This window comes from Crinia signifera, chromosome 2 (assembly GCF_055691185.1).
Source record: "Crinia signifera chromosome 2, ASM5569118v1, whole genome shotgun sequence".
NCBI lineage: Eukaryota > Metazoa > Chordata > Amphibia > Anura > Myobatrachidae > Crinia > Crinia signifera.
The window spans coordinates 346,908,940-346,935,841 of NC_139218.1; the positions used below are offsets into that span (position 1 = coordinate 346,908,940).

At 41.3% G+C, this 26,902-nt stretch overlaps 1 protein-coding gene across 5 annotated transcripts in view; it reads left to right on the forward strand.

Moving 5' to 3' along the window:
- Positions 1 to 26,453, forward strand: part of FNDC3A (fibronectin type III domain containing 3A) — a 183,689-nt gene extending 157,236 nt beyond the window's left edge. For all 5 annotated transcript variants that reach the window (XM_083169659.1, XM_083169660.1, XM_083169664.1 and 2 more), the window contains 15 exons: positions 1,441 to 1,565; positions 1,677 to 1,851; positions 5,952 to 6,038; positions 6,425 to 6,563; positions 7,462 to 7,530; positions 9,426 to 9,544; positions 11,260 to 11,365; positions 12,422 to 12,594; positions 13,953 to 14,066; positions 16,497 to 16,646; positions 16,735 to 17,018; positions 17,183 to 17,395; positions 18,534 to 18,700; positions 20,185 to 20,312; positions 22,917 to 26,453. In XM_083169659.1, coding sequence (XP_083025785.1) covers positions 1,441 to 1,565; positions 1,677 to 1,851; positions 5,952 to 6,038; positions 6,425 to 6,563; positions 7,462 to 7,530; positions 9,426 to 9,544; positions 11,260 to 11,365; positions 12,422 to 12,594; positions 13,953 to 14,066; positions 16,497 to 16,646; positions 16,735 to 17,018; positions 17,183 to 17,395; positions 18,534 to 18,700; positions 20,185 to 20,312; positions 22,917 to 23,231 — 2,364 coding nt within the window. In that variant the 3' untranslated portion in view covers positions 23,232 to 26,453. The remainder of the gene's footprint in view (positions 1 to 1,440; positions 1,566 to 1,676; positions 1,852 to 5,951; positions 6,039 to 6,424; positions 6,564 to 7,461; positions 7,531 to 9,425; positions 9,545 to 11,259; positions 11,366 to 12,421; positions 12,595 to 13,952; positions 14,067 to 16,496; positions 16,647 to 16,734; positions 17,019 to 17,182; positions 17,396 to 18,533; positions 18,701 to 20,184; positions 20,313 to 22,916) is intronic.
- The last annotated feature ends 449 nt before the right edge of the window (positions 26,454 to 26,902 follow it).

Here is a 26,902-nt window from a genome sequence, read left to right on the forward strand (position 1 = left end):
TTGTAGTCACATTCATTAATTATTATTAATATGAAAGCCTGTTGCTGGGCCACACATCAGACCAACTTTCCTCTAACCATCCAACTAGTTGGTTGGTTGGACTCAAAATCTGGTACTTTATGGGGGTTAAATGCCAATAAGCAATTTGCTCACAAACTTGAAAAAGATTGGACAAAAACATTTAGTGAAATTATTTAAATCAATAACATTTAGTGAAATTTTTTAAATGAAATTATTTAAATCAAAACAGTACATTGAGTGACAGTTGTTGTCCATTTTCCAATTTGAGAAACAAATGACTTGATTACAAATTACATTTGCTCCCATCCAGTACCAGGTTTTTATTCCATCCAACCAACTAGTTGGAAGGTTGGAGGAAAGTTGGTCTGATGTGTGGCCAGCATATGTTTCATTATGCAAGAAAACAAATTGTTCACATATCACTGCAGAGCCATAGAAGTTAACTGGCAAACTCAGGCCCTGTCTGGTCTTAGGTTTTTTTTCCTACAGTATGTTTTTTATGGTATTATGCCTACCACCTTGGATGGATAGCTGTTGCATTTATCTATTACCATTATGGTGTGCACACACAGTGAGATTCCCTTTCTATTCGAGTGCTATGCAATCTTTGCTAATGCTGTACTATGTACATACACTGCATTACATTTGCACTATATAGTCATTGCTGCCCTGTCTATCTGGGTTTCGATTTGTGTCACGGGAGCGCGCATCGGGATCGCAAAGTAAAAAACCTGTGTGATCTGGATGCAATCTGTATACGCTCTGCATGTGATTTTGACTATATAGTCAAAATCTAATGTCAAATCTCACTGTGTGTACACAGCATTACTAAAGTAATTGTTCTTGATATTTCCTCTGTATACTTTATGCTATCTTTGAGTCTTCGCCTGTGGAGCCAATACTACTATAGTCTTCGCCTGTCTCCTGTTTGAATACCATTCTTTCAAGACACCCAAGTTACTTTTCAAATCTATCAATCCTCAGAGAGAGATAGGGCCAGATGCACTAAGCTTCAAAAGTCATAAAATGGAGAGTGATAAACAACCGTCCAATCAACTCCTACCTGCCATGTCACAGACTGTGTTTGAAAAATGTCAGGCAGGAGCTGATTGGTTGGTTGTTTATCACTCTCCATTTTATCACTTTTGAAGATTAGTGCATCTCACCCACAAAGAGATATTGGACAGTGATAAAGTACCAACGAATCGGCTTCTAACTCATTTTTCAAATCCAGCCTGTAATATGACCGTTAGATGCTGATTGGTTAGTACTTTCTCTCCAAGATTTGATACAGCTGCCCCTATCTACTATATAGTCTAATGTGTATTGTGGAGATGTCTGTCTCTTCAACAAGGATTTACTTCGTATGTTTACGTCAAATTTTCTGTTTTTACAACACCTTTTTTACGTTTTCTTCAGGGAAAAGGATGTGAAGAGTTTTGCCAGTGTTACTATGGGCTTCAGAAACAGTTTAGGGTAACTAAGCTGTCGCCAGCGATGGGGTACACATTCAGACTTGCTGCAAAAAATGACATGGGTATGAGGTAAGAGGTTTTCATTTGTGGAATCAATTTAGCTTCTCCTGCATTTCGTTATAAAGTATTGTTTGGAAACCAACAAGCACATCTGATCTTTTCTGTGTTGTGTTCTGTCAGTGGTTTTAGTGAAGAAGTCCTGTTTTACACCTCAGGCAGCGCTCCGACTGTTCCAGCAAGTCCAACACTTGTTAAAGCGGGGATTAGTTGGTTATCGGTGCAGTGGACTAAACCCTCAGGTACACCGTCCGATGAAGGAATTTCTTATATTTTGGAAATGGAAGACGAAACCTCGGTATGTGCTGTAAACAGACTGATTTTACATACTCGGTAATCGATTACTTTACCTTTCATCATCTTGTCAATACCATTGCACATTGCCTAGTTTGCCAGCGGCACATAAAATTTTATCCAAGAGTTTATTGAATTAAATATCAGAAATTCCTAGAAGCTAATGGAGCAGAGTCATAAAAGAAATGTAATATCAATCAGCCAATCAGCTCCTACCTGTAATTTTTCAAATCCAACCTGTACATTTTCAGCAAGACAACGATCCAAAACTTACTACTAATTCAACTGTGGTGTACTAATAGGGCATGCAATGACCTTAACAGTCCCCAGACTTGAATTTTGTTGAAAATCTGTGGGGAAATCGCAAACATGCAGCTCTTGAAGACTTGGGAACTTCTAAGGGGGTATGCAATCTGGGATCACGGCTGTCGATCCCCGCCGGCAGCCGTGATCCTGGTCCGTTTGCGGTCAGATTCAATGGCCTGTTTGCGGTCAGATTCAATGTCCTGCCTGCCAATGGGCGCAAAGGGGGCGTGGCCGTGAACACCGCCGTGGATTGTCGATCTGCGGCCTGGATCATGACAATCCACGGCCGTTATCAGCAGTACGTGCCCCACAGCTTCTGAAGTCGGGCCCGTTCTGCTGTGATCCCGCATCTATGCTGTCGTTAACTACAGCATTGAATAAGGAGCCGCCTCTATTTCCCACGGCGGAAATAGCGGCGGCACATTGAATACCCCTTAACTTTGAGGGGTTTATTTACAAAGATGGGAGTTCTATTAAAGATGGGATGTTGCCCATAGCAACCAATCAGGTTATACTTCTTATTTATTTAGCACCTTCTGGAAGATAATAAATAGAATCTGATTGGTTGCCCATAGCAACATCCCATCTTCAATAGAACTCCCATCTTAGTAAATAAAACCCTGAGTTACAAGAGTTCTGGGAGGAATGAGGAGGAAACTATGTGTACGCTTACTGTACTTTTTTATGTGACATCCTTATTGCATACTCTATTGCAGGCATGGCCAAACTATGGCCCTCCAGCTGTTGTGAAACTACAAGTCCCATCATGCCTTGCCACAGTGTTGCTATTAGAGAATGCTAAAACTCTGGCAAGGTATGCTGGGATGTGTAGTTTCACAACAGCTGGAGGGCCATAGTTTGGACATGCCTTCTCTATTGTGTCATTGGTACTCGTTTTGTGTTGCTTTACACAGTAAAAACATAAAAAACACAGAATACAAAGTTTCCTGGCCGGGTACAGGAAATCTTTCAAGCCTGCAAATGGAGAGTATTGACCGGCAGAATATGCCATACATAATGTTTTATTTATTTATTTACATTTGTTAAATTGATGATAATTTTTGTGCACTAAAATGTTTGGCAATTTCATATATGTGTAGTTATAAGGCAGAGGATGTTACTTCTTTTTGTGCACTGCAGTGGTTCCCAAACTTTCTCGAAACATGCACCCTTAGGCCAGAAGTTTCTTATTGAGAAATTACAGTATTATAAAAACAGGTAAATTGTGCTTTGCCTGTTGGGTGGGGTGGTAGGGTTGCATTTTTGTTTGTCCATATATTTTATGATAAGCAAAACCACTGCTGGTGGCTACAAATCACAGTGAACATAAATTAGATTTGGTCATGTACCATCGGTTCCCAGCTCTGGTCCTCAAGTTCCCCCAACAGTGCGCAGTTTCCAGGTCTCCTCACAGAATCACAAGTGAAATAATTAGCTCCACCTGTGTCTGAATAATGAGTGCACCTGTTCACCTGCCTGGTGACCTGGAAATGTCCACTGTTGGGGGTCCTTGAGGACCAGTGTTGGAACCAATGTCGTGGACCATCAACCATTGGCACCCATGATAGTGGCCCACGGCACCCAGTTTGGAAAGCACTGGCCTAGTGGTTCAATGAACATCCAGTTGGATCACATGTACTCAAAAGTTTGATTATGAGAGTGACCATGTTTTTGTAGCTCACCTGTATGTTGGATGGTTATTGTATAAAGGGTAGACACCAAATGATCGACTTGCACAAGGACGACATAGACAAAAGATCAACACATGAAAAAGGTTGACATGGAAATTTAAAAGATTGGCTTTAGTTTTTTTTATGGTTTTTGGGTGTCAATATGTGGATTTCAGCACGTGGATTCCAAATGAGTGTACTGCCTTTGCACCCTTGGCCCGTTTTGCTTACCATGCTACGGGCAAGGTGCCGCTACCACTGTGCTCGGCACACTTTACCGTTTCCAATCACAGTCCAAAAAAGACAACGTATATTTCCTCGTTGCCCATTTGACCATGTCGCCCATATGAATGTCGACCAGATACCATGCTGTATTGCCACAAGCGCTACCCTAGGGTACAGATGTGTAAAATGAATTGTTTTGCAGGCATAGCTTTCCTGTAAGCGGCCGGGGACATTGACATTGTTCATTTCTTTTTGTCACAGATTTTTATTTAGTAGTTTATACAATATGACTTTAAATGATAGGCTAGTGCCATTATATTTGGATGAGTTCATGTAGATTACTATTGCAGGGCATCAGCCATTATAGCATAGACGAACATATATGGAACACAAAATATTATTAAATGATGTGGTATTTTTATCAAACTTTGTCATGTGTGTGGTAATGTAGGTTGTGTCTTCTGTTACATGCTAACATTAAACATGCTCAGGGCATTCCATGATCTCTAACATGTCACTGACACCATCTGCTAATTTCTGTGAACATGTAAAACAGGCCCCACCCATCACATTATATTTTGTTGCTAGAAGACGTTTTGGTCACTTATTTAAACAGGCTACCCGATTGGACGGACTGATAAAATACCCGTTTCGCTGGAAAAACACACAGGGGTGTATTCAGTGCTTTCTGCGAGCTGTGACATCTCTTTCACAGCACGCTGACCCCCCTGCATACACTGCTTCCCCCTTGCTAGGTTTTTGGAGTGAGGGGTAACGGCGTATTTGGCTGCTAAAACAGCGAGGCTCATGGCTAAATGCAGCAGTCGCCCTGCATTAGCCCCAAGCCTCACTGTTTGGGGGAATCAGAGGACAGCGAGAATTTCCTCGGCGCATTGAATAAGGTGAGCGGCCGGCATGGGGGTTAAATGGCAAAGATCGCTTGTTTTCGGCAATCCCTGCCATTTATCCCCCTCTCCGGCCGCGTTGATTACATCCCAGAGGTTCAGTGAAATGTGTTTTGTGTTTTTTGTCCGGCTGACGCTTTTCATTGATAACGAGGCTGCTTTCTGGGATTTTGCTTGGCCCGTCTGACAAATCCGTGGTAAGCATGCGCTTATCAGAACCAAGTAGATCGCCCCAAGCGAGCCTACTACCCACGATCAGTGATTGAGGATATTTAGAATATCAGCATTTATTTTACGTCCTATATGGAGAAGGCCCAACAGGCTCTTATATCACACAGTTATTTGCTCTCTGCATGGTTCATAATTTCAGCACCGAGGTAACAAAAGAAGTTTTACATGTGACAGATGTAGGATGACATTGCAATTGCATTCAGTAATAATTACCTTCTTCCTTGCAACAAATTGCTGTAAAGCTAATTGGAAAATCAAATTATGGCGCTGAAATGTTACATGTTAATTTCGGTCAGTAATGTCTGTACTTTTAATACATGTTTGGTCTGAGGTAGTGCATCCATGAACCCCTGCCAGTAGTCTAGTAATGGTAATGCTTTTGCTGTTTCCCATAATAAATGCCTACATTTGGTGACAGAGGGCCAGATGCACTAAGCTTCAAAAGTGATGAAATGGAGAGTGATAAACAGCCAGCCAATCAGCTCCTACCTGCCATGTCACAGTCTGTGTTTGAAAATGTCAGGCAGGAGCTGATTGGTTGGTTGTTTTTCACTCTCCATTTCATCACTTTTGAAGCTTAGTGCATCTGGCCGAGAAGCTCTTAATTCTGCTGGTTTAAGTACAATAGAATTATTTTGGAAAGGGAAGGAATACACATTATGTCCTGTTTTATCTATATAGCAAATTCAGCTGGCTGACAATTTGGGTTCTTTTAGTTTTCCATATGCATTTACACCACCCATAATAATGGTGTTTTATGTTCACAGGGCTACGGCTTTAAGCCAAAATATAATGGTGATGACCTCATATTCACAGTGAGGAACCTGAGGCGCAGCACAAAATATAAGTTTAGGGTAAGTCCGTCCCTCCTAACCTTTCCCAATACCTGTCCTCCAAACTCAGGAGAGTTTATGTCTCTGTGAAAGTCTAAGAAACAAAGAAAATGTGTCTAAAATGCTCCCATATATACTGGCATGATAATCAGAACATTGTTAGGCTACTTTATGGACTTCCGTTCTTGCTTCGTTAAATAATCTCATTAGTTATAGTTGTGAATATAACTATAACTCTATATACTTTTTAGTTTAAATACACTAATAGATGTCATCACTGAAGTGTTAGCCCACTGCTATGAGATGAGGGGATTGTGGATACATGTGTAGGCAGACATCATCTTATGCAGATCTTACATGTCAGCTATGATACACATGGTGTTTCCCATCCTTTACTGTGATTTTAGGTTATTGCATACAACTCAGAAGGAAAGAGCAGTCCAAGTGAGGTGGTGGAGTTTTTGACCTGTCCAGATAAGCCAGGTCCACCGCCAAAGCCTACTGTCAAAGGAAAGGTCCACGCTCAAAGTGTCCGAATAGTTTGGGGTGAGTGTTCCATGCTGTCTGTGTAATAAGAGAGCCTCCATTGCTGTGCTGGTAATAGTGCTGTGTACATAGGGATAACATGATAACAGCCAGGGATATTCAGTGCTGCTTTCTCCTGCAGGTATTCTACAACCTGACGGTAGGCCCCTATACGCCCTGCACATTTAGCTTGGGACTCCTACAATAAAGGAAGGAGTTTTGGGGACAGTAGAGACAAGAGCCTTATATACCCACAATGGCCTTGGTTGGTGATATTATGTGCATAACTAAAGGTCCATACACACTGGGCGACTATGCCCAGCGTGTATGGACAGCAATGATAACGTTCATCGCTGGAGGGAAAGCTGCTCAGTGCATATACACTGAGCCACTTTCCCACTGCCCGGCGCCGACGGAGGGGGGCGGACGGCTTTGCATAGTGCAGCGCTATGCAAAGCAGTCCACAAAGCCGCTCACCTGCTGGTAATACAAGCAGATGAACGGCTTTCCTGGCGATGATGCGGGTGCGCTCATCACTGAGCCGTACACACTGGGCGGCTTTGAGCTGCTCAAGTTTGAGCGCCTTTCAGCTCAAAATCACCCAGGGCAAAGTCTACTTGATCCCTTATTTTTTCTTTTTGATTGTTAGTTTGATATGTTCTACCTTGTGCAGGCATTGTAAGTAGAGCATGCCAGTGCCTGACAGTGGGTGTAGAGGCAGCAATAGAAATGAAGAGATGGGGTTGGGTCTGTTGGGTAGATAAATAAAGCTTCTAGTAAATATATTGTTCAGCTGTGCTAAGGAAAGGACGTTGGGAAATTGGAAACATTACATCCCTGGTAGGAATAGGGTGCGCGATTCTACGATGATGTATTTGCAGGTTACATGAAATGTATGTTTGAATTTTTTTTTATTCAGATGCACCAAAAGATAACGGAGGAGCAACAATTACTAAATACGTTGTGGAGGTGTCAGAAGGACGCAATGGTATTTATCTCATCACAATTTCATCATTTCTTTTTCCATGTTATGTTCACTGCTCTGAATATGGTAAACATCTTAGCATCAGCCATGAATGCAAACACTTCACCTGAATGTATTAATCCCCGAAGCAGCGCCTCTGTGACTCCCCTCTAGTTGTCAGACTAAAGGCGAGTGTACGATGTGCACGATAACTATATAACATTACTATTTTAATATCATCTAGTGTATACGCAATATATTGTTACCGATTTGTGCGCCGCAGGACATTAACGCCCCCCCCCCCCCCCCCCCGTCGTCTGAGTACGCAGTCAAACTTTGCCTATGTCATCAGCGACTGCATGTTCAGCTTCACACGCTGCAACTCTTAGTTGCAACAAAAAAAACACAAGTTTTTTCTACTTTCATTTTTTGGGGATCAAATCTTGTAAGTGAAGTGACCACCATCAGTAGAACCATATACCCTTGTAGGCTCGCGTCACTCGCCATGCTTAGGGTGAGCTGTCTCGCTTTGTTCCACTTCACTCATCACGGGTTATTATTCTCAGTCATAATCCGTGTGGATAGTAAATTAAACAGATGTTTTGGGAACACATGTAAAAGAAAAAGTGTCATTCTTTGTCATGTTGACCTTTTATACTTGTAAACTTTTCATCTGATGTCACTTTTGTACATGTCAATCTAATGCAAGTCAAACGTGACCTAGACACAGGTCTGAATGACCCCCATAGTCACACAATTTACCAAACATATTGATTAATTGCAAGGTCTCATTGCTGCACTGATTACCAATTTTAGAATGCTGCTGCTCCCCATATTATTCCATACAGGGCTCCTAAAAAATGGTATCCAGATTATAGACAGACAGGGGTACATTTGCCAAGATGGGAGTTCTATTGAAGATGGTATATTGCTTATAGCTGGGGTAGCCAACCCTCGTCCTCGAGAGCTACCAACAGTGCATGTTTTGCAGGTCTCCTCACAGAATCACAAGTGAGCTAATTAGCTCCATCTGTGGATCTTTTAAAATGTGTCAGTGATTAATGAGTGCAGCTGTGCAGCAGCTAGGTTGTCTGGAAAATGTGAACTGTTGGTAGCTCTCGAGGGCTAGGGTTGGCTACCACTGGCTTATAGCAACCAATCAGATTCCACATCTCATTTAATTAGCACCTTTTAGAACATCTTCAATAGAACTCCCGTTCGCTGGGCTGCGAATCTGCAGCCTGAGCAATTATGGAATGGCCGTGCATGTGCCCGGTATGCTGGCTAGCCTTCGCTTGCTGCTCGCAGGCTGTTTGACGGCATGCCACCGGCATTTTCTCTGGCATTGGGAGAGAGGGCTGCTGATGACATCAGTGGGTTCCTTCTCCCCACGGCCTTGGCTGATTATTCAGAATTTTTGTCTCCAAATGCTCTCAGTATGCCGCCGCTAGTCCCTGCTTTATCTGTGTATGTATATGTAAAGCTTGCAATTAATAGGACAGCCTAATTAAAATCATTTCCACCCTTCTTGTACTTTATATAGTATAATAATTTGTGCCATGCTTTACAGTGTCTGTATAGCTTCCATGCTTTTGTGTGCTGTCTGTTGTAGTTGACCCACAGTATCTCAGTACCTCATTTCATTGTAATGTGCTGCCAGCTCATCTGAAGCTATTCATTGCATATGATCCATTCACTTCCACGCTTGTCTCTGTTAATTAATGCGTACAGTACATATTATGTGAGTTAGTCTATCGGTGCTGATCATTGTGCTTACGATTGAGTGTATTAAACAGATTCCAGGAAGCTTTGATGTTTTGTTTTAGACCAATTGAAAAACCGCTTCAGTCATTTTAGGAAAGCATCATAAATATCAGGAAAACAGTGGTTGATAATGGACACCAATCTAATCTTTACAGAGAGCAAGTGGGACATTGTGTACAGCGGCACAGCGAGGGAGCATCTGTGTGACCACCTGAGCCCAGGCGGCTCCTATCGGTTTCATGTTTACTGTGTCAATGAAAGCGGACAGAGCCCGGTAATGATTCCTAAGTTCACTGGTTTATTTATTGAAATAGAGGATACACTGCTTTCTTAGTATCTTCGGTTCCAAATGTTTCCTGTAACTGTGGAAATGTTGGGCAATACTGTACATCATGGAATGATCCGGAATCATACACTGTTAGGGCTGGGTTTGAGAATCACTGGGAAATGTTTTCCTCGTATGTCCACAAGTTATTTTATCAGTTTATATGGCACCATCATAATGCTTAGCGTGGGAAGCAATTCTGTTGGGTACATTCATAATAGTAGGCACTCAAGGAATAATTAGATGCATACGTTGCATGCTATAATATATACAGGGGTGTTAAGGGGTGTGTGGTTGCTTGCAGAATCATAATGAATGGGTGTTTGGGGGGCCCATTGATCCTGTTCTGATGTGGATAACTAAACTGTTAAAATCATTGTTCAGCGATGTACTATCACAAGAAGAGAAGCGAGCGCACTCTATTAGCTTTTCCATTTCCTTCTTAAATAAAAGCTAAGTGCAAACGTTCATATTTGCTCTTAACAGCTGCCAGACATGAGCAGCAGCATGTAAAGGATTTGCATACATCTGTCACATATCCTTAGCATCTTTGTTATGCTTGAGAACAATGTTTCGGTTGAAGCGAAACCTACCTCCAACATGACTCTTTCCAGGAGAAACAGAATGCCCTTCATTTATGATTGCCGTCACCTGTGTAGAGTCAGTACATTTAGAAGAAAGGTGTTACACTTAGGTGATGGCAATCATGCGGGAAGTCTAGGAACAGAGCATTTTGCTCCTCCTGGAGTTGGTCATGTTGGGATCTTTGCAGCAATTCCTAAAGAAACACCAAAGTTGTAGCATTTCTCACCAAACACAGAAACAGGACACATTTAGATTGCTCTTTGCTTAGGCTTAAGGGCCTGATTCAGACCTGCTCGCTAAGCTGTGTCTATTTGGAGCCTATGGAGCAGGTTAACGCTGCCCCCTCGAATTCCGGCCCAGACCACCACGCAAATCCCCTCATCTACGCTGCAAGCGGATGTATATTCTTACTTGCATGCACCCTGACCGAAGGAAAAATCATTTGCCATGCTTCTTCCTCTGTTTGCTGCTGAAAGTATTGCCAGGACTTACAGTACTTTCCAGTTGACCGGTCTTCTGCGAATTGGGGGCGGGCACTGACATCATGTAATGTCATACGCCCATCCGAGCAGGCAGTGGCAAGCCTGCATTCGCAGGGGCACTTCCAACGTTTCTGTTGGCATGCCTACCCTTTTTGTGGGCATGCCCATGAAACGTTGGGTGTCCACCCCGGAACACCCCCCCCCTGCCTGTCAATCAGGCAGCGAGCGCCCCGGCAAATGATAATTTTTGCCGAAGGTGCTCGCTGCGGGATCTGCATATTGTGCATTAATGTGCATGCGCAGTTCCTGACCATCAGGGATGGGGCCGAATTCGGACCTGTATGAACAGGCCTGAATCAGCCCCTAAGTTTCTCTAGAAATTGTGCAGGCCATGTATTCTAGCCTTTCCATAGTCCCTGATCTACATGGGAAAGGTTTTGGTTGAATAAGACAATTGCCCAAAAATGTTTATGTAAGCCTAAATTGGACAACATTCCTGTTTGTGAAGTTCTAGTATATGTGTGTAGTATATGTGCAGTATACATGTAGTAGTTGGATATTTGTCATTTGCAGTGTTCTGTTTTTCTCACTCTCCAGTCTTCAGACACTTTGGTAGTGCAGACCCCAGCTGTATTCCCTGGTCCTTGCCAGCCTCCAAGACTCCAAGGCAGACCACGGGCAAGAGAAGTGCAATTACGATGGGGTAATGTTTATAATGTACACAATGTCTTTTTGCTTTTTTTACCCTATTACATACTTTTGCTTCAATTTTGCATTTTAATTCCCTAATAGTGTACTGAGTAGAGAAGAGCATTTCAGAATTACTTGGTTCTTATTGCCAAAATTAGCGCAAAAATCTTTTTTTTTATGATCGCTATCGGCTGTCACATGTTTTGGGTAGCCAATAAGATGCCTCTTTGAGTTCTGTTTAAATCCGAACCCGTAAATCTCTAGTACTTAGTACTCATTAGTACATTGACATATTTGTTAAGGAAAACTCCTATGGCTTGGCAACAGATGTGTCCTCTTACACTATTACCGCAATAGCACAAAACAACCTCCTCACACGCCAAATCCTGTACGACTCGGCCTGCACCGAATGTCTTATTTTGCTGGGCTCAATCACACCAGATGTTTAGCGGTGCATGGCGGATTGAGTCTTTGAGATTTATAGATGTGTCCACTGACTCCAAGTTTATGAGAAGGGATACAATGTGTCCTTATATATCATGGCTGCATTCATGCCAAACAGCGCACCAGGTCCCATGAGATTCTGCTAGTGCCTTCTGGTACGCACACCAGGTGACTCTGGTGATTAATCTGATATGCAGCACTTCTGTACCTGTGTGCAACTGAGTCTCTCTATCTATATACGAAGTTCTACAATGTAGCAGCCACATTTTTTTTTTCTATTACAAATTCTGTTGTACTCAGTATAAATACTCAGTCACAGACACAATACACAAGTGTCATATATCAATGAATGAAAGCGGGTACATCTGTAAAAATGCCTACTGCTACCACCTGGCAGCTCCTTCGATAGGCACTTCACCCTGCATGGCATATTGAGGGTAAATATATGAAGACACACCTGTAGGTTTCCATTAGCTTGATGTGGTGCCAGATGGGCTGTGAAAAGGATCATGTGTTCTGAAAATGCAGTTCGGTAAAGCCACTTGTACTTGGCTAGTATCTAAAAGCTAATTGCCATGTATTTTCTTCCCACCATTCACTTATTTATTTTATGTGTTACTCACAGCGCCCCCTCTGGCAGACGGTGGGTCTCCAGTCACCTGCTACAACCTGGAGATGACTACTTGTGAAGGTGAACAGAGAGATGTATACCAAGGAAGTGAATTAGAGCACATTGTATGCAGTCTACTCCCAGGGAAAGTGTACAGCTTCCGAATACGTGCAGCTAACAAAACTGGGGTACGTCCGCGTCTTTCAGCGTTGATACAGTACTTCTACTTTACTTCATTATGAGAATCAATGTAGAAATATCAGTACATTAAATCAGCCGCTATTTTGAAGTTGCTTCTCCCCCCCCCCCCAACCAGGCACACTAGAAGGACAAGGGAGGTCCCGCCTAGTTTGTCAGTCCTGAACCCCACAATTTCTGATGACAGCCCTGCATACCAACCTTTTACTAGCGAACCCAGACAGTGTGCTGTGACCTGTGTGCTGGATTCAGCAAAGCTCAAATATCCTTTATTGGATCTGTGGTGAATACCATTGGCACATCAGAGATTGATTGAGACCCAGAGTAGAGGCACGGAGTACATGTATGGGCTGCATCCGCTAATCTGTCGTTGTGAGTTGTGACAAGGCGGGTTATTCTGGTTTTCTCCCCCACCTGCAGTGCACATGGTTTTGTCCATTTGAGAAGGAATTTGCCAGAAGGAGTGAACCAGAATAACCCCCAACGTCTTTTATATCACAAGAGAAAAGCCCAGAGCTAAAAAGAAATCAAGCCTTTTGTTTTTTTTAGGTGTTTGTGTGGGCGATTGTTATGTGGGGAAGGGGCTGACGTCCAGCCTGAGTATGGGGAATTGTTTCAGATGACTTTATCTTTGGAGGGTGAGAGTTTTTCATATGCCCTTAAAGCAAAATAGAATTTGCCCCCAGTTTCTGGGCATACACCTTAATTGGGGCCCATTACCTTAATTTTCTTAAACATGGCAACAACAAAACTTACACTTTCAAAAGTGTAAAGCTGGGCATACACTATACCATCATCTGGCAGATCATCGGCCAAATGTGGCTGGATGCGATGATAATCGGAGTGGATTAGGGCCAATAACAATCGACAATTTGCTCCTCAACACTGGAAACCGGACAAAAACGATTGTTCATACAAATTGGTAAATCTAGGGGGAGCCACGAGACATGATGCATTCTCCATGTCATCTCTAACGACATCCCCCATTGGCCCTGCTGCAAGAATGATGTTGCTAGCGACTGGAGGCAGCACGATTATCATGGGTTCACTGCTAGTTGATGTTCCCGTTATGTCACTCCGAGTTGTGGGATCAGATTACATATTGTCTAGTCTCTAAGTCTAATGTGTACCCAGCTTTAGAGAACAATTTCTAGGCTTTGCTTTAAACTCCAGATTTAAATGCCCGTATGTACAAGCTATTAAGCAGAGTGGTGCCAATATGCTATTCTTTTCAGTGAATCATCTGTTGGTTAGTTTGTGATACAGTAAAATGGGTTTTCATGTACTTCCTTGTTTATTTTCTAAAGTGCTTACATTTAATTATGAAGATTTTGTTTTTATTCCTTAGTTTGGACCATTTTCTGAAAAGTGTGAAGTCACAATGGCGGCAGGACCACCAGATCAGTGCAGACCCCCTCAGATAACCTGCAGATCAGCAACATGTGCCCTAATACACTGGGAGGTGAGATATACAAACTACTGACAACATGTGTGCTGGCTGTATTGTATTATAGCAGCTATCAGTATTGAGTCCATATTTGAATATAGAACTCTCCTGAAACTGTATAACAACTGTCTATATTTGGAGACATATACTTTACTAAATAAAAACAATGGGCATGACCCAGCGGAGAATTAAGGTATCAGACCAACCCTTCTGCACATTAATATTGGCTGCTCCACCCCCTACGGTCTTCCGGGCAATTCTACATGCCCTTCAGCTACTTCCTCTTTTGATCTCCAGACTGCACTTGTGTCCTCCACCAAGACTTCCCTGATGGATTATGGGGTATGTAGTTCTTGTTGCAACCACAGAGTCTGTGTCGGTTGCAGATAAATTGATGCACTGGGAATCTCCAGTGCAGGGGATCTGCTGTGCTTCCCCCCGTGAGTTGCTCCCCTAGACACATGTCTGACTAATGGGAAATCCACCACTGGCATGACTCAGGTTTCATGTGGCCTTTCATGATAACACTGATTTACTAGGTCTTTGTCTTACTTCGGGGTTTACTCCGGGTACTCCAGTTTCCTCCCACAATCCAAAAATATACTGGTAGTTTAACTGGCTTCCAACAACATTAACCCTAGAATGTCTGTGTGTGTGTGTGTACATGTGGTAGGGAATATAGATTGTAAGCTCCACTGGGGCAGGGACTGATGTGAATGTTCAAATATTCTATGTAAAGCGCTGCGGAATATGTGTGCGCTAGATAAGAAACTGTTGATAAATAAATACAATGATATGTTATTCTGGTTTTTAAATCATCACATTAAAAAATGCCCATCTGATGTCACCCTTAGTTGTATTTCTGTGAGCTCTGTAGTAAACTTTTGAAATCTAAGCCCTGGTCCTTGCACCTTCTACCGGTTTGTTCTGTTTTGTTTTTACTGATCTGCTTATTTTGTTGAGCAGCATTTTCGAATTATCACTGATTTATGTGAAACCAGCTTATTCTCGCCTCCCCGAGGGAATTCGCTGCATCAGACGTTTTCACTTACTAGCTTGAGAATATTATTTTTGTACTCAGTATGAGATAATAAAATAAGTCACATGGGGAGGGGGAGATTCAGCTAAGCGCATCATCCCATGGGACCCTTACGGGATGCTCTGGCACTAAAACATTGCTTATTTGGCAAACTAAAATAAGCAATGTTAGCATTACTGTAATATCATGAGCACCAGGAGCAAATCGCACAGACCTCCGATGGGACTTTGCACTTAATTGTGCCCCATGTAGTTTACAGCTGCTATTTTTCCTGTATGTGTTTGTATCCACCTATAAAATGATTTGCGTTTAAATGAGAAGTTTCCACATGCCACTTATTAATATGTCTGATATTTCTTACCAAGTGTGCAAAGGTACAGGGAGTCACTAATTTACTTCATTAAATTCTTCACTTCTGGGATTCTATTGTTTACATTCAGGGGGGAATTCAATCCTCCGCCGCTATTTCCGATGGGGGAAATAGCAAAACCAACCAGACTTTAAAAGCAGTCAGGCTTGTTTTGCTGAGAACGGGCGTGAATTGTCGAGCTCACGGACAGATCTCAACGATCCAGGACCGTTTCTCACGGCCACGCCCCCTTTACGGTACTCAGCAGGCGGGACAATGAGATGTAGTTGAACGGGCAGAGAATGGGACCTAGTCATGACTGTTGGGCCCGCCCAACAGTCGTGACCCAGGATTGAATAACACTAAATGTTTCTAAATACCCAGATAGTGCCATCTTGTTATGAAAACCTTCCGTTTTTAAACCACAATTATCGTCATTGGCAATACAGGTACACACAAAAGAAGTGCACAGTGCTCTATAGTGTAATTACTTTATAGAGGTAATTCTGTTTTACCCAAGGGGACACTGGGGTTTAGAGCACCTTAATAGGAGCTTGGGCTCTTTCAAATGTATTTTATAAAGTCCAGTATCTACCACATCTATAGTGCATGCACAACTTTTCAGCTAAGGAAATATAGCTTTGTACAGATATAGTATGCTGGATAATCCAGCATGGCAGATTGGATGCCCACATACATTTTACAATTATCCAGCCAATCTGGCAATATCGGAAGTATCAGCCAGATAATTGTAGCGTGTATGCTTAGTTTTCGGGACACTCAGCTGCTGAGTCAGTGCATCAAAACACTGTGTTTGCAAGTCTCGAATGACCATGGAGTTTTACAATCCCCATTACGGCATCAATTCAAGAGTATTAGTGAACAAATAAGGTCTCCTACCAACCTGTAAGAGCTGCCCAGTCCATGTAGGAACTCAATAGTAAAGTATTAGCATATAAACATTTTTGTAGGGTATGTATATTTTGTGGCCTTATATGGCTTTTCAGTACCTTTTACATAGATTATTATTATTACTCTGTTTTTATTTATCATATAGGCCCCAAACAACAACGGTGCAGAGATAACGGAATACCGGGTGGAGTGGGGCGGCATGGAGGGCTGTATGCAGATCTGCTACTGTGGGCCTGGTTTCACCTATGAAATGAAAGGCCTTTCACCAGCCATTGTCTACTACTGCAGGGTGCAGGTAAGTCATCACATTTAAGCGTACATCCAAATAGCTCCTTTTTTAAAATAATCTTGTGTTTTATATTGTTTGTACTTTATGCCTGCAGGCTGTGAATGTTGCTGGTTCAGGCCTTTTCAGTGATGTTGTGGCTTGTATGACTCCTGCTTCTGCACCGGCAGCAGTGACCAACCTCTGGGGAATGAAGGAAGACGAAGTAGACAGCCCGCATTACTCTCCTTCCACCTGCCTTGCTATACAGTGGGAGAAACCATGTGACCATGGCTCAGAGATTGCTGGCTACAGTATAGACTATGGAGACAAGCAGACCATCACAGTGGGGAAGACCTTGAGCTACATTATCGAACACTTACAGCCAGACACTACATACAGGTATATGTCACCAAACACAATATTGATGGTCTGAGCTTTGCTAAACTCTTAATTGTATTGAACACTGCCGCTGAGGGTTAGCTACAACATCCTGTCCTATGTTGGCATTACTTTAATGATTGACAGTCTTCTGTTGACACGAGTATTCATTTGTTTGTTGCTAGAATACGGGTTCAAGCCCTTAACGGTCTGGGAGCTGGTCCCTTCAACCATTCTGTAAAACTGAAAACCAAACCCCTCCCCCCGGAACCACCCCGCCTGGAATGTGCTGTGTACGGTCACCAAAGCCTTAAGCTAAAGTGGGGAGATGGTGCAACCAGAGCTATTTCTACAGACTCCATTCAGTATCAGCTTCAGATGGAGGACAAGAGTGAAAGGTGAGCAGTAATCTACCACATTCATACTACAGAATATCATTGCAATTTACGGTGCTGATGAAAATGGCAATTGAATATGAAAGTTCAAAGTATGTGGACTTTTTTATTTTTTTTATTTATTTTTTGAGGCAGCAGCAACTTGGATAAATATATCAGGCATCCAATCAGGTGCCTCCATTCTGCATGCCAGTCCCACCCCCTTTCTGACTTCCAACAGATAGCAGTGAACAGAGGTCTTACTGTGGTGGGCTCCACCATATTCGGAGTATATTTCACATAAGGGGTGGCCAAACCTGTCCTCAAGATCTACCAACAGTTCATGACTTTTCAGGCAACCTGTGGATCTATAGTAGGAATGAATGCAGCATGTTTGAAAATGTGACCGTTAGTAATGACTACAAATGTGCACCAGCTAGGTGATATGGAAAACGTGGACCGTTGGTAGAACTTGAGGACCAGTTTGGCCACCTCTGATAGACTTAGTAAGTAATGACAATAATCGATTATATAAATCTGTAAGGCCAGGGCCTCCATATGTGGGTGCTGTGGGTACAGCTGTCCCAGGCTCGGCCTCTCTGACAGAGAAGGAAGGGCCCGGGCAACTCATTTTGCCCACGCACCCCTGCCACTGCCTCCGCTGTGCTGCCTGCGCTCTCAGTGCGCTGAACGAAGCCCTGCAGAGTCCCGGAGGCTTCTTCACTTCCAGACGCTGGCAGCCAATCACAGCTCGTGTACCGCTGGTAGCCGTTCTGATTGGCTAACAGTACGCAAGCTCTGATTGGCTCACCAGCCGTGCCACATTTTAATAGGCATCCGGAGGCAAAGGAGCCGGCACTCCGGGAGCAGGGCTACGCTAACCCACAGCGTACTGAGCAGGAGGCAGCACAGCGGATGGGGGTTGGGACCCGGAGCCTCGCATGTGCCTAAAAGCTGCGTATTATAATAGGCCCCACCTCCTTACAACTTTCCCTGGCAGCTGCCTCTGCCAGCCAACACTGCGATGCACAGGACTGTTCCTGAGTTTTGTCAATGTATGTTATCTCATGCATACACTTTCATATTTATATATTCAAATTTCATGGCTGATTTACTATTCTTTATAAGTCTTCTGTGAAATGTGGGTGTTTTTGTCTTTCAGGTTTATATCCTTATACAAAGGACCATGTCATACATACAAAGTGCAAAGACTGAATGAGTCCACGGCTTATAGATTCCGCATTCAGGCATGTAATGAGGCCGGCGAGGGACCTTTTTCTCCAGAATATGTTTTCACAACTCCCAAATCACTTCCTCCCGCCCTGAAAGGTACGTGTATCATTACATATTGCAGAGAAACACATAGCTAAGGGATTTTAGATTGCAAATTTGCATATTCTCTAAAATTACCTTAACTCTTTCAGTGCCAACATCTCTGTGAGAGATGTGCAAAATATCTGCTGAAAGTGCCAGCGTCGCTCACATTTGTTATATAAATTCAAATAAAAAAAAAATGTAAAAAAAAAATTATATTTCCTATATAAGGTAAACATAACAGGACATTATGTTGAATAAAAATGTTTGCTTGGCAATTTTCACACCTATTTCGACGAATTCCCTTGGCACTCCAATGGGTTAACTCCCAGAGCCAAACAAGAGAGTATTGCTGGCCCCTGTTGTACGCAGATCCGTTTTATTCCCCCTGCATTTGGGGAATGGGATTTGGTATGATAAATCCTGATGGTGGCAATACCAGAATTAATGCTAGTTTTGGTGAATAAATCGTATCATTTGGTGAATCTACCATATAATACGAAGGAGGTGCTTATTTTAAGATTATTTCTGGATTAGGAAGAGCTGAGTATTTATGTCCAGAACCTCAAACCGTAAAGGTAGCCATTTTATCTATGTTCCAAAAATGACCCAAACCTCTCATCTTGACATGGTTGGAAGTACTGGGGTGTGCAGTTGGGGTCAAACCTTGTTGCATGTGGCCACCCACTAGTGTCTAGCTGTAAAATCTACATCCCCGCGGTAGTAATTCCCATGTGTGGAGTGACTGTAAAACAACAACAGTCTCTTATAATGTGAAAAAGAAATCTGATATCCACAGCGCAAATATATTTCTGCCCAGGGTAACACCAAAAAGCTCCCACCACAAAGAGCTTAAACATAAACCAAAGACAATAGATACATATAAGTGCACCCACTGGCGAAACAAAATAAAACATACACAATATTGGAGAGGATGACCAAAAGATCAGAATATCAATCTGAAAGACCATAGTGCAATAATGTCTGGTAATTGGAAACTGAATTAGATTATTCAGGCCACTCACATATGAGAGATCACAATTGCGCATATAATGGGTCTTTATTTTCTTCATCCAAGGTTAATCCACAGTATCCTAAAACTTGATAAAAAAACAAATAGTGCAATATTGTATAGTATAAAACATATAACAATTTATTAGTGCACTCACAATAATAAAAAGGATAAAAGCATATCACCCATAATGGATAATGGATCCCAGATCACGACTAGTCCATCTAAGACAGGAGTAAAGATTCACTTTAAGCACCTGACAGTCAGGAGTCCCGTCCGGTCCATTCGGTGATGATGAATTTGTTTCAGATTGATATTCTGATCTTTTGGTCATCCTCTCAAATATTGTGTATGTTTTTTATTTTGCTTCGCCAGTGGGTGCACCTATACAGTATGTATCTATTCTCTTATAATGGCAAAGTATTAAAAAAATCTTTGTAATCTTAAAACTAAAAGTTTTTTTCTTTCCCGCCTGTTCTCTTCCAAGCTCCACGAATAGACCGGATAAATGAGCACACCTGTGAAGTCACCTGGGAATCTTTGCCTCCAATGAAGGGTGATCCAGTAATCTACATTCTACAGATAATGGTCGGAAAAGATTCAGATTTTAAACAGGTATTCTGTGCGCCTCTTCATCAGACCTATCCTTCAGCTTTATTGATAGCAATCTAGCCCGCTCTAACATGATAACATTCAATGAATAAACTTTACAGATTTTTACCTTTGCCAAATTATTTCTAAGCATAAATGACCCATTATGAGAATACAGCCTGCTTCTTATGCCAATGCCGCAGCCGCCCACTTGCAGTGCCTTGCTGCATTTCCATCTCAGAAACAATACCTGTACCATCCTTATGACAGGTGTGGTTTCTCAGTCTGGGTGGCCTTCCGTTTTACCAGCAACTCTCTAGGTATGCCCACTGAAAATCAAAGACCGTGGGCCGGATTAAAATGTTTTTGCGCAGGCAGCCACTTAAAGGCGCCCAATGGAGCTATTCAAATGTAGCTCCGTTCGGGTGCGATGGATGCCAGCACCTTCATTTTGGCTCGCACCACCTGAGAGTGGCGAGCTGACATTATTGTACAGTATCACTATTTCAGCAGTGCATCGCAACTTTGGTAACGTGTGTGTATCATATACAATAAGTGAGTTCAAGTGCGTAGACATAGTAAAATAAATGACTGACTATTAGTTGTGCCAGTGGTTTACCTCTTCAGTTTAATACTTTATTTTTGACAACCCCAAAGCTCCTCCTACCCTTGTGTCCCGCTCCATCCTCCTCCTCCCTCCCTGCACAATCTGCCTCTTACCGAGTCCCTGGCTGCATGTTCCTCTATTTATCAGGGTTTTTATTGTTAATTTTTTGTATGTACTGTAAAGTACAGTGGCAGGTTATAAAAACCAGCTTGGTAATAACTTGGCGGTGTCTGTCTGGAAAATATGTTGATTGTCGAAAAACTCACAGATCCACGTGTTTTAGTCGATAATGCGACTGTTTTTTTTTTTTTTTGCGGCTGCAGATTCAACTTTAAACACAGTAAAATCTGTATCGTAGGAAAAGCCGTCCGAAAATGGCCACGTTGAGTTTGCACAAAATTGAATACCCCCCCATAAGGTGGTACCCTATTAGCGGCAAATTTTTAGGCCCAAAACAAAAGACTAATATGATTGAAACCCGATGGTCACTACCGGACTATCTAGGCGGGGTTTTTTTCAGCTGGAAATGTTTCATTTTAGCCCAAAAATACTTATGAGGCCGCAGACGTATGGGTTGATCGCAGAAAAAAAGTTATTGGTGACTTGGTTTTGCCTGCCTCACAAAATCCAGCATTGGGGCTGATAGGATAGCTCATGGCAAATTAATCAGCCACTGTAAATTAGCACAGCTAATTGGATTTCCCCCTACTTGTGTCTGTCAGGTAGATGTGTGTTGAACTGATCCTCCCTCTCCTTTTTCCCTCTGCCAGTACGTAACATGCTGGGATTTTTACCTTGAGGCAGCCATACTTGTTTACGGTCTAGAGAGGTTTTTGGAATTTATATAATCTGTAGGCTATGACTATAAGAAATGACTGTCCAATGCATGATTAAAAGCTGCTTATATTTAAACAGGAAACTGAAGGAGTTAAAAAATAGAGGCATGCGCAACAACAAAATTGTTACAAATGCTAGTTGCGCTGTGTAATGGCCTGTAATGACTATTAAGTAACGTCAATGTTCCAAATGTAAACCTCATTCAATTAGCTTAATTAAGACAGAAGCATTAACTTCCTTTCTTGAAATTGATATTGATATATTAATTAGACTTTAATTAAAAGATCACACTCATGATGTAATGTTTTACGAAAATGTTTCCGCACTCTGTGGTTACAGAGATGTTTTTCATTGTAGGTTGTAATTAAATTTAATACTTACCCAGACTTTTATTTCCGATCTAAGACTGATAGGCGTGGAAAGCAGATATAGATTTTTGGGGTCTTCTTTTTTGTTTATTGTATTAAAAGTTTATAAATATCACACTGCTGACTGTATTAATGTAATAAAGCAAACCGTGAAATAAATTAAAATGTATGACATCCGGAAAAATTATAAATATGTACTAACCATACAAGAAAGTTTTCAATGGCTATGCTACAATACTTATTGAGGATATAGAGAAAAAGAATAAAAGTGGCAGAATTGTAGCCATTGGATATCTCAGTGGTATGCAAGGTACTGGAATCGGTACTGGAGCGTTAAGCCGCCGAGGTTTATTGGCCATTCCAGTGATCTGACGGCTTCTGTATATAGAGACCATGAATGAATGAAGTCTGGTAATAAAATAGGGCCCTTGCAACTAGTCTCACATATCATAAACCTTGACAAAAGAAAGTCTGCAACAATTATTCAACTTAATACATAGTCATTTTAATACAAGCATGAGAACATGCTTTGGTACTATGTGCACTTGAACCTTTAATGAGTGAGCTAAATGTGTTCTCACTTCATATTGCTTTTAAAGACTCTGAGTCTATGTACTAAGCCATGGACAGAGATAAGCTACCAGCCAACCAGCTCCCAACTGTCATTATACATACACAGCATGTAACATGACAGTTAGGTGCTGGTTGGCTTGTACTTGATCTCAGTCCACTTTAACTCTCCCCAAGGCTTAGTACATAAATCCCTCAATCAATTGTGGTTTAGACCGTAATCCTTTTTACCTTTTCTCATTCTAGGCATACAAGGGACCCAATACATTGCACCGATGCTCCGCCCTTCATTTAAACTGTGAATATCGATTCCGCGTATGTGCCATTCGCCAGTGCCAAGATGCTGCCGGACCTCAAGACTTAACGGGTCCTTATAGTGCCACAGTCCTGTTCATCTCACATAGGATTGAGTCACAGACCAACACCAGCAAAGACATTACTGAGCCCACAAGGACAACACGGACGCTCAGCGACGAGCAGTGCGCTGCCGTCATCCTTGTGCTGTTTGCCACCTTCTCCATCCTAATTGCCTTCATTATCCAATACTTTGTCATAAAGTGAAAGAGAACCGAGTAGCTTTTACCCTAAACCCCATACTTTATTTTTTTACTTTACATCTTACACAGAAGAATAACTTTTTTTTTTTTTTCGTTTCCCAAATTGTCTTGCTTTTAAAGAATGTGTTGGCATCTAGTAGAGCTTCAGGACTACTGTAGTAGGTCATGCTATCTCCTCTGTCAACCACAATGCTTGAACCATTATATGGTCCTAAATAATGAAGGCACAAGCTGCACAGACCTCGGTTCTTACTAATGCTATCTGATGCACACATCCAACGCTCCTCCATTGTTCTACGGTTAAATGATTGAATTTGTGCAAGGGTGACAGATTGAGATATATTTCAGAGTGACCTTAAGTGCTGCAAAATAATAAACTATTGAAAGGGGGTGTAAGGAAAATTTTACTTCTACCTCCACCGTGTCTTAATTCTACCCTGTTGCAGATCTTTCTGGGGGGGGGTAGCAGGGTAATGGCTAGGCTTACCAAATTATCCCTTTTTAAACAGGGACACACGGATTACAGAACCTGTGTAATTTATTGAGTGTCCCGGTTTAAAGGGATTGTGTGCTATGCCTAGTAATAACTAATCTGAATATGGACATTCTTCATTGGAGGTTCAACTCAGGCAGTAAATAAAACTGGAATTTATAGAATAGTATATCAGAATCAGAATCACCAGTAAATGGTGGAAAAAAAAACTAGGAAAATCAAGATTTACTTTTTTTTTTTTGAAAGATTTACTATAGATATGATGGCACAACTGGTTGAATTTAAATAATAAAAACATCCAGTAGAGAAATATATATATAGTTATACATAGATATGTATATGCCTTGCAGATGTGGTATAGGAGTTGTCCTTTTTTTTTTAATTAAGCAGGTTTATGTTTATTTGCTTTTTAGTTTGAGGTGCCAGCGAGAGGAAGAGGCACCGTTTTGAGCAAAACTAGATGTAGGGACTTTCTGCTGATTGAAGGTGGTACTCCTGTGGTAGGCGGAAGCATTAGTGATAAGTATTAAAGTAACTTCGTTGGATCTGTTGGATTGGGGACCTTCCACCAAATGGTACAGGGTGTTTATTTGTTATTACACTGTTGGATTTCACTAGGCAAGTCACAAGGTTACTAGGGAGCCAATCATAATACTTTGGTGGACAACGCCCTGTCTTCCTATCTGACTTCCTTGCTGTAGCATTCTTGCTGGTGGTATTGCGTTCTGCCAGAGAGCAAAGGGCCAGTGGTGAAACTAAACATTGCTGATTTACCTTTTAGGCCAGTAACCGGATTTAGCAGTATCTAGTGAATAATCATAAAAAAAAGTCCCTGTGCAATTGGTTTAATGGTCCTTTTTTAATCATTGACTGGCGCAGAGGGCAAAAGGGTGAAATTTGCAAGCCAATCTAATGCTAACTTACATTTGTTTAGTTTACGAAATCAATGCAAACATCTAGGGTTAGAAATACATATACCCTGCAGACCAGTTTTCAGAAGTGTTTACAGTTCTCTTTTGGGAAATGCAGCTGATCTTTAATGAACTCTGTTCTCCCGCGACTTGACAGGAGACACCTACAGGCTGCAAGGAGATACTGCATGTCACCAAGGCAAATAGAGATTACTGCTCACCGGCAAATAAAGGGAGTACCATCACTGTAAGCAGCATAAAGACCTAACTACACTTGTTTGTTTTTTCTTTCATTTCAAAAATGTTCTACGTCACCTCTTTGCCTGGACTCCCTGTGGTACTTAGTCTTAGTCTCCCTGGGGAGTTTGGGGGTTAACACTTCAGATTATTCTTTAGAAATTCAGGTATGTCTCAGCACTTTCCTCTAAATAATGTTTAAGTGGACTGGTTACCACTAGTCTTACAGTCGTTCTGCCTTGGCGGCTGTACTGCTCTTCTTGTCACTGCTAAGCATTTAGCAAAGCCTTTTTACCTTGTCTTTCTGGCTTCATTTACTTTTTTTTTTTGTATTCTATTTTTGTTCTATCTCTCACCAAAATCTAAAGGCAAAATGTTGTAATTTGCACCAGAAATCTTTTTTTAAGCTGCTTTATTTCTTGGAGATAAAAAACTAATGTTTAATGTGATGTTTGTCTAGGATCTGTACCAAATTGCATGTAGTCAGTGTTGCATTGAAGCACTTTGCAGTTCTCGCCTGTTCTGTGAGCTCTCGTATGTTGGTTCTTGAATGACCAGATTGAAGTATGGCATTGAATGCGTCTTTGCAGGGAGTAATGAATTGCCAGCTTATACAAAACATATTCTCCATTTTAGGATAAAAATCTTCTTGTGCTTACTATGTTTCTGCACACATTTTCTTTTTATTTAAAACATTTGTCAAAACGTAGTCAATTGCTAATATTTTAGTTTTTTGGGGGGATTAGTATTTTAATGACCGAAAGCACTACTATCGGTGTAACGAAGCGGATATTTAGTGCTATGAAGATCTTTTCAAGAAATCTTTCTACAGTAGTAACGGGCATGTATTGTAATTGTTTGTGTCAAATAATGTATATGTAGATTCCTTTTGTTTTGTTTTTTGTTACAGCAGATGTTTAAATTAGGTCTTCTAGTGGTAACAATGCTCTGTCCTTTTGAATTGTGATGTGTGTTTATTTTATTTTGTTTTTCTTTGTCTCCTTTTTATGTATCGGTTAATACTTCTGACAGCAAAATTCTATATAATATAATATGATATGAATATATTTTTTTCTAGCGCCTTCTGTATGTGCCATGTTCGGCCAGTATAAATGAGTTTGTGTGTATTTGCCCAGAAATTTCCACACGGTTGAATGTTTAAAGTTAGTGTCACGCCGGAGATAATCCGTAAGTGACCTTGTTTTTTCATAGCAAAATTCAAGATGAATTCCTATTTTTGATAGTAAATGTCATTTAATAGTGTATTTGCCACTGAGTCGCGAAGCAGATTTCTGCAGTGGAAAGGTAATTTAAAAAAAATATCAAAAACAAAAAAATAAAATTTTTAAGGTAACCTTAATTTTACCTCATACACTGTACATTCCAAAAAAAAAAAATTAAAAATAAACATAGAAAACGCTAAACTTTTTAAAATCTTATAGGTACACTACCAAACATATCAATTCTACAATGTTGACCTTCATGAAAAGGAAAAAAAAAAAAGGTGTAATCACGTACAAAATATACATAAACTATGTAGCAAAATTCTATACGATCCGTGGAAAATAAAAGTTGTATCATTCTTTCTCTGTGTGTACTAGTTGTTATTCCTCATTAATAGAATTGTTTCATTAAAGTCCTTATGTCAACTGCAATTTACACTACAATGTAAGTGGACATAAATTTTGCTGATATCTCTCCACAGTTTATTTACTTATTTTCTTGCTATAAAATATAAATTAACAGACTAAAAAACTGCACCACTGGCGGCTATATAGTTTTTCATGTTGGACCGTTATAATAGTCTTGTACTGTGTTAATGTGGCCAACTTTTATTCTCTTATTATTAGTTGACTAGATAGATAGATAGATAGATAGATAGATAGATAGATAGATCCAGCACTCCCAACCATCTGCTTTATGTTACTTACTCCGGTGCCTTCCCAAGGGGTGTTAGCCCATATGTGCACTAGCACCTGACACTTTAAAATCCATCCTGATGAAAAGACTTTAAAGCCTTGAAACGTTGTCGCC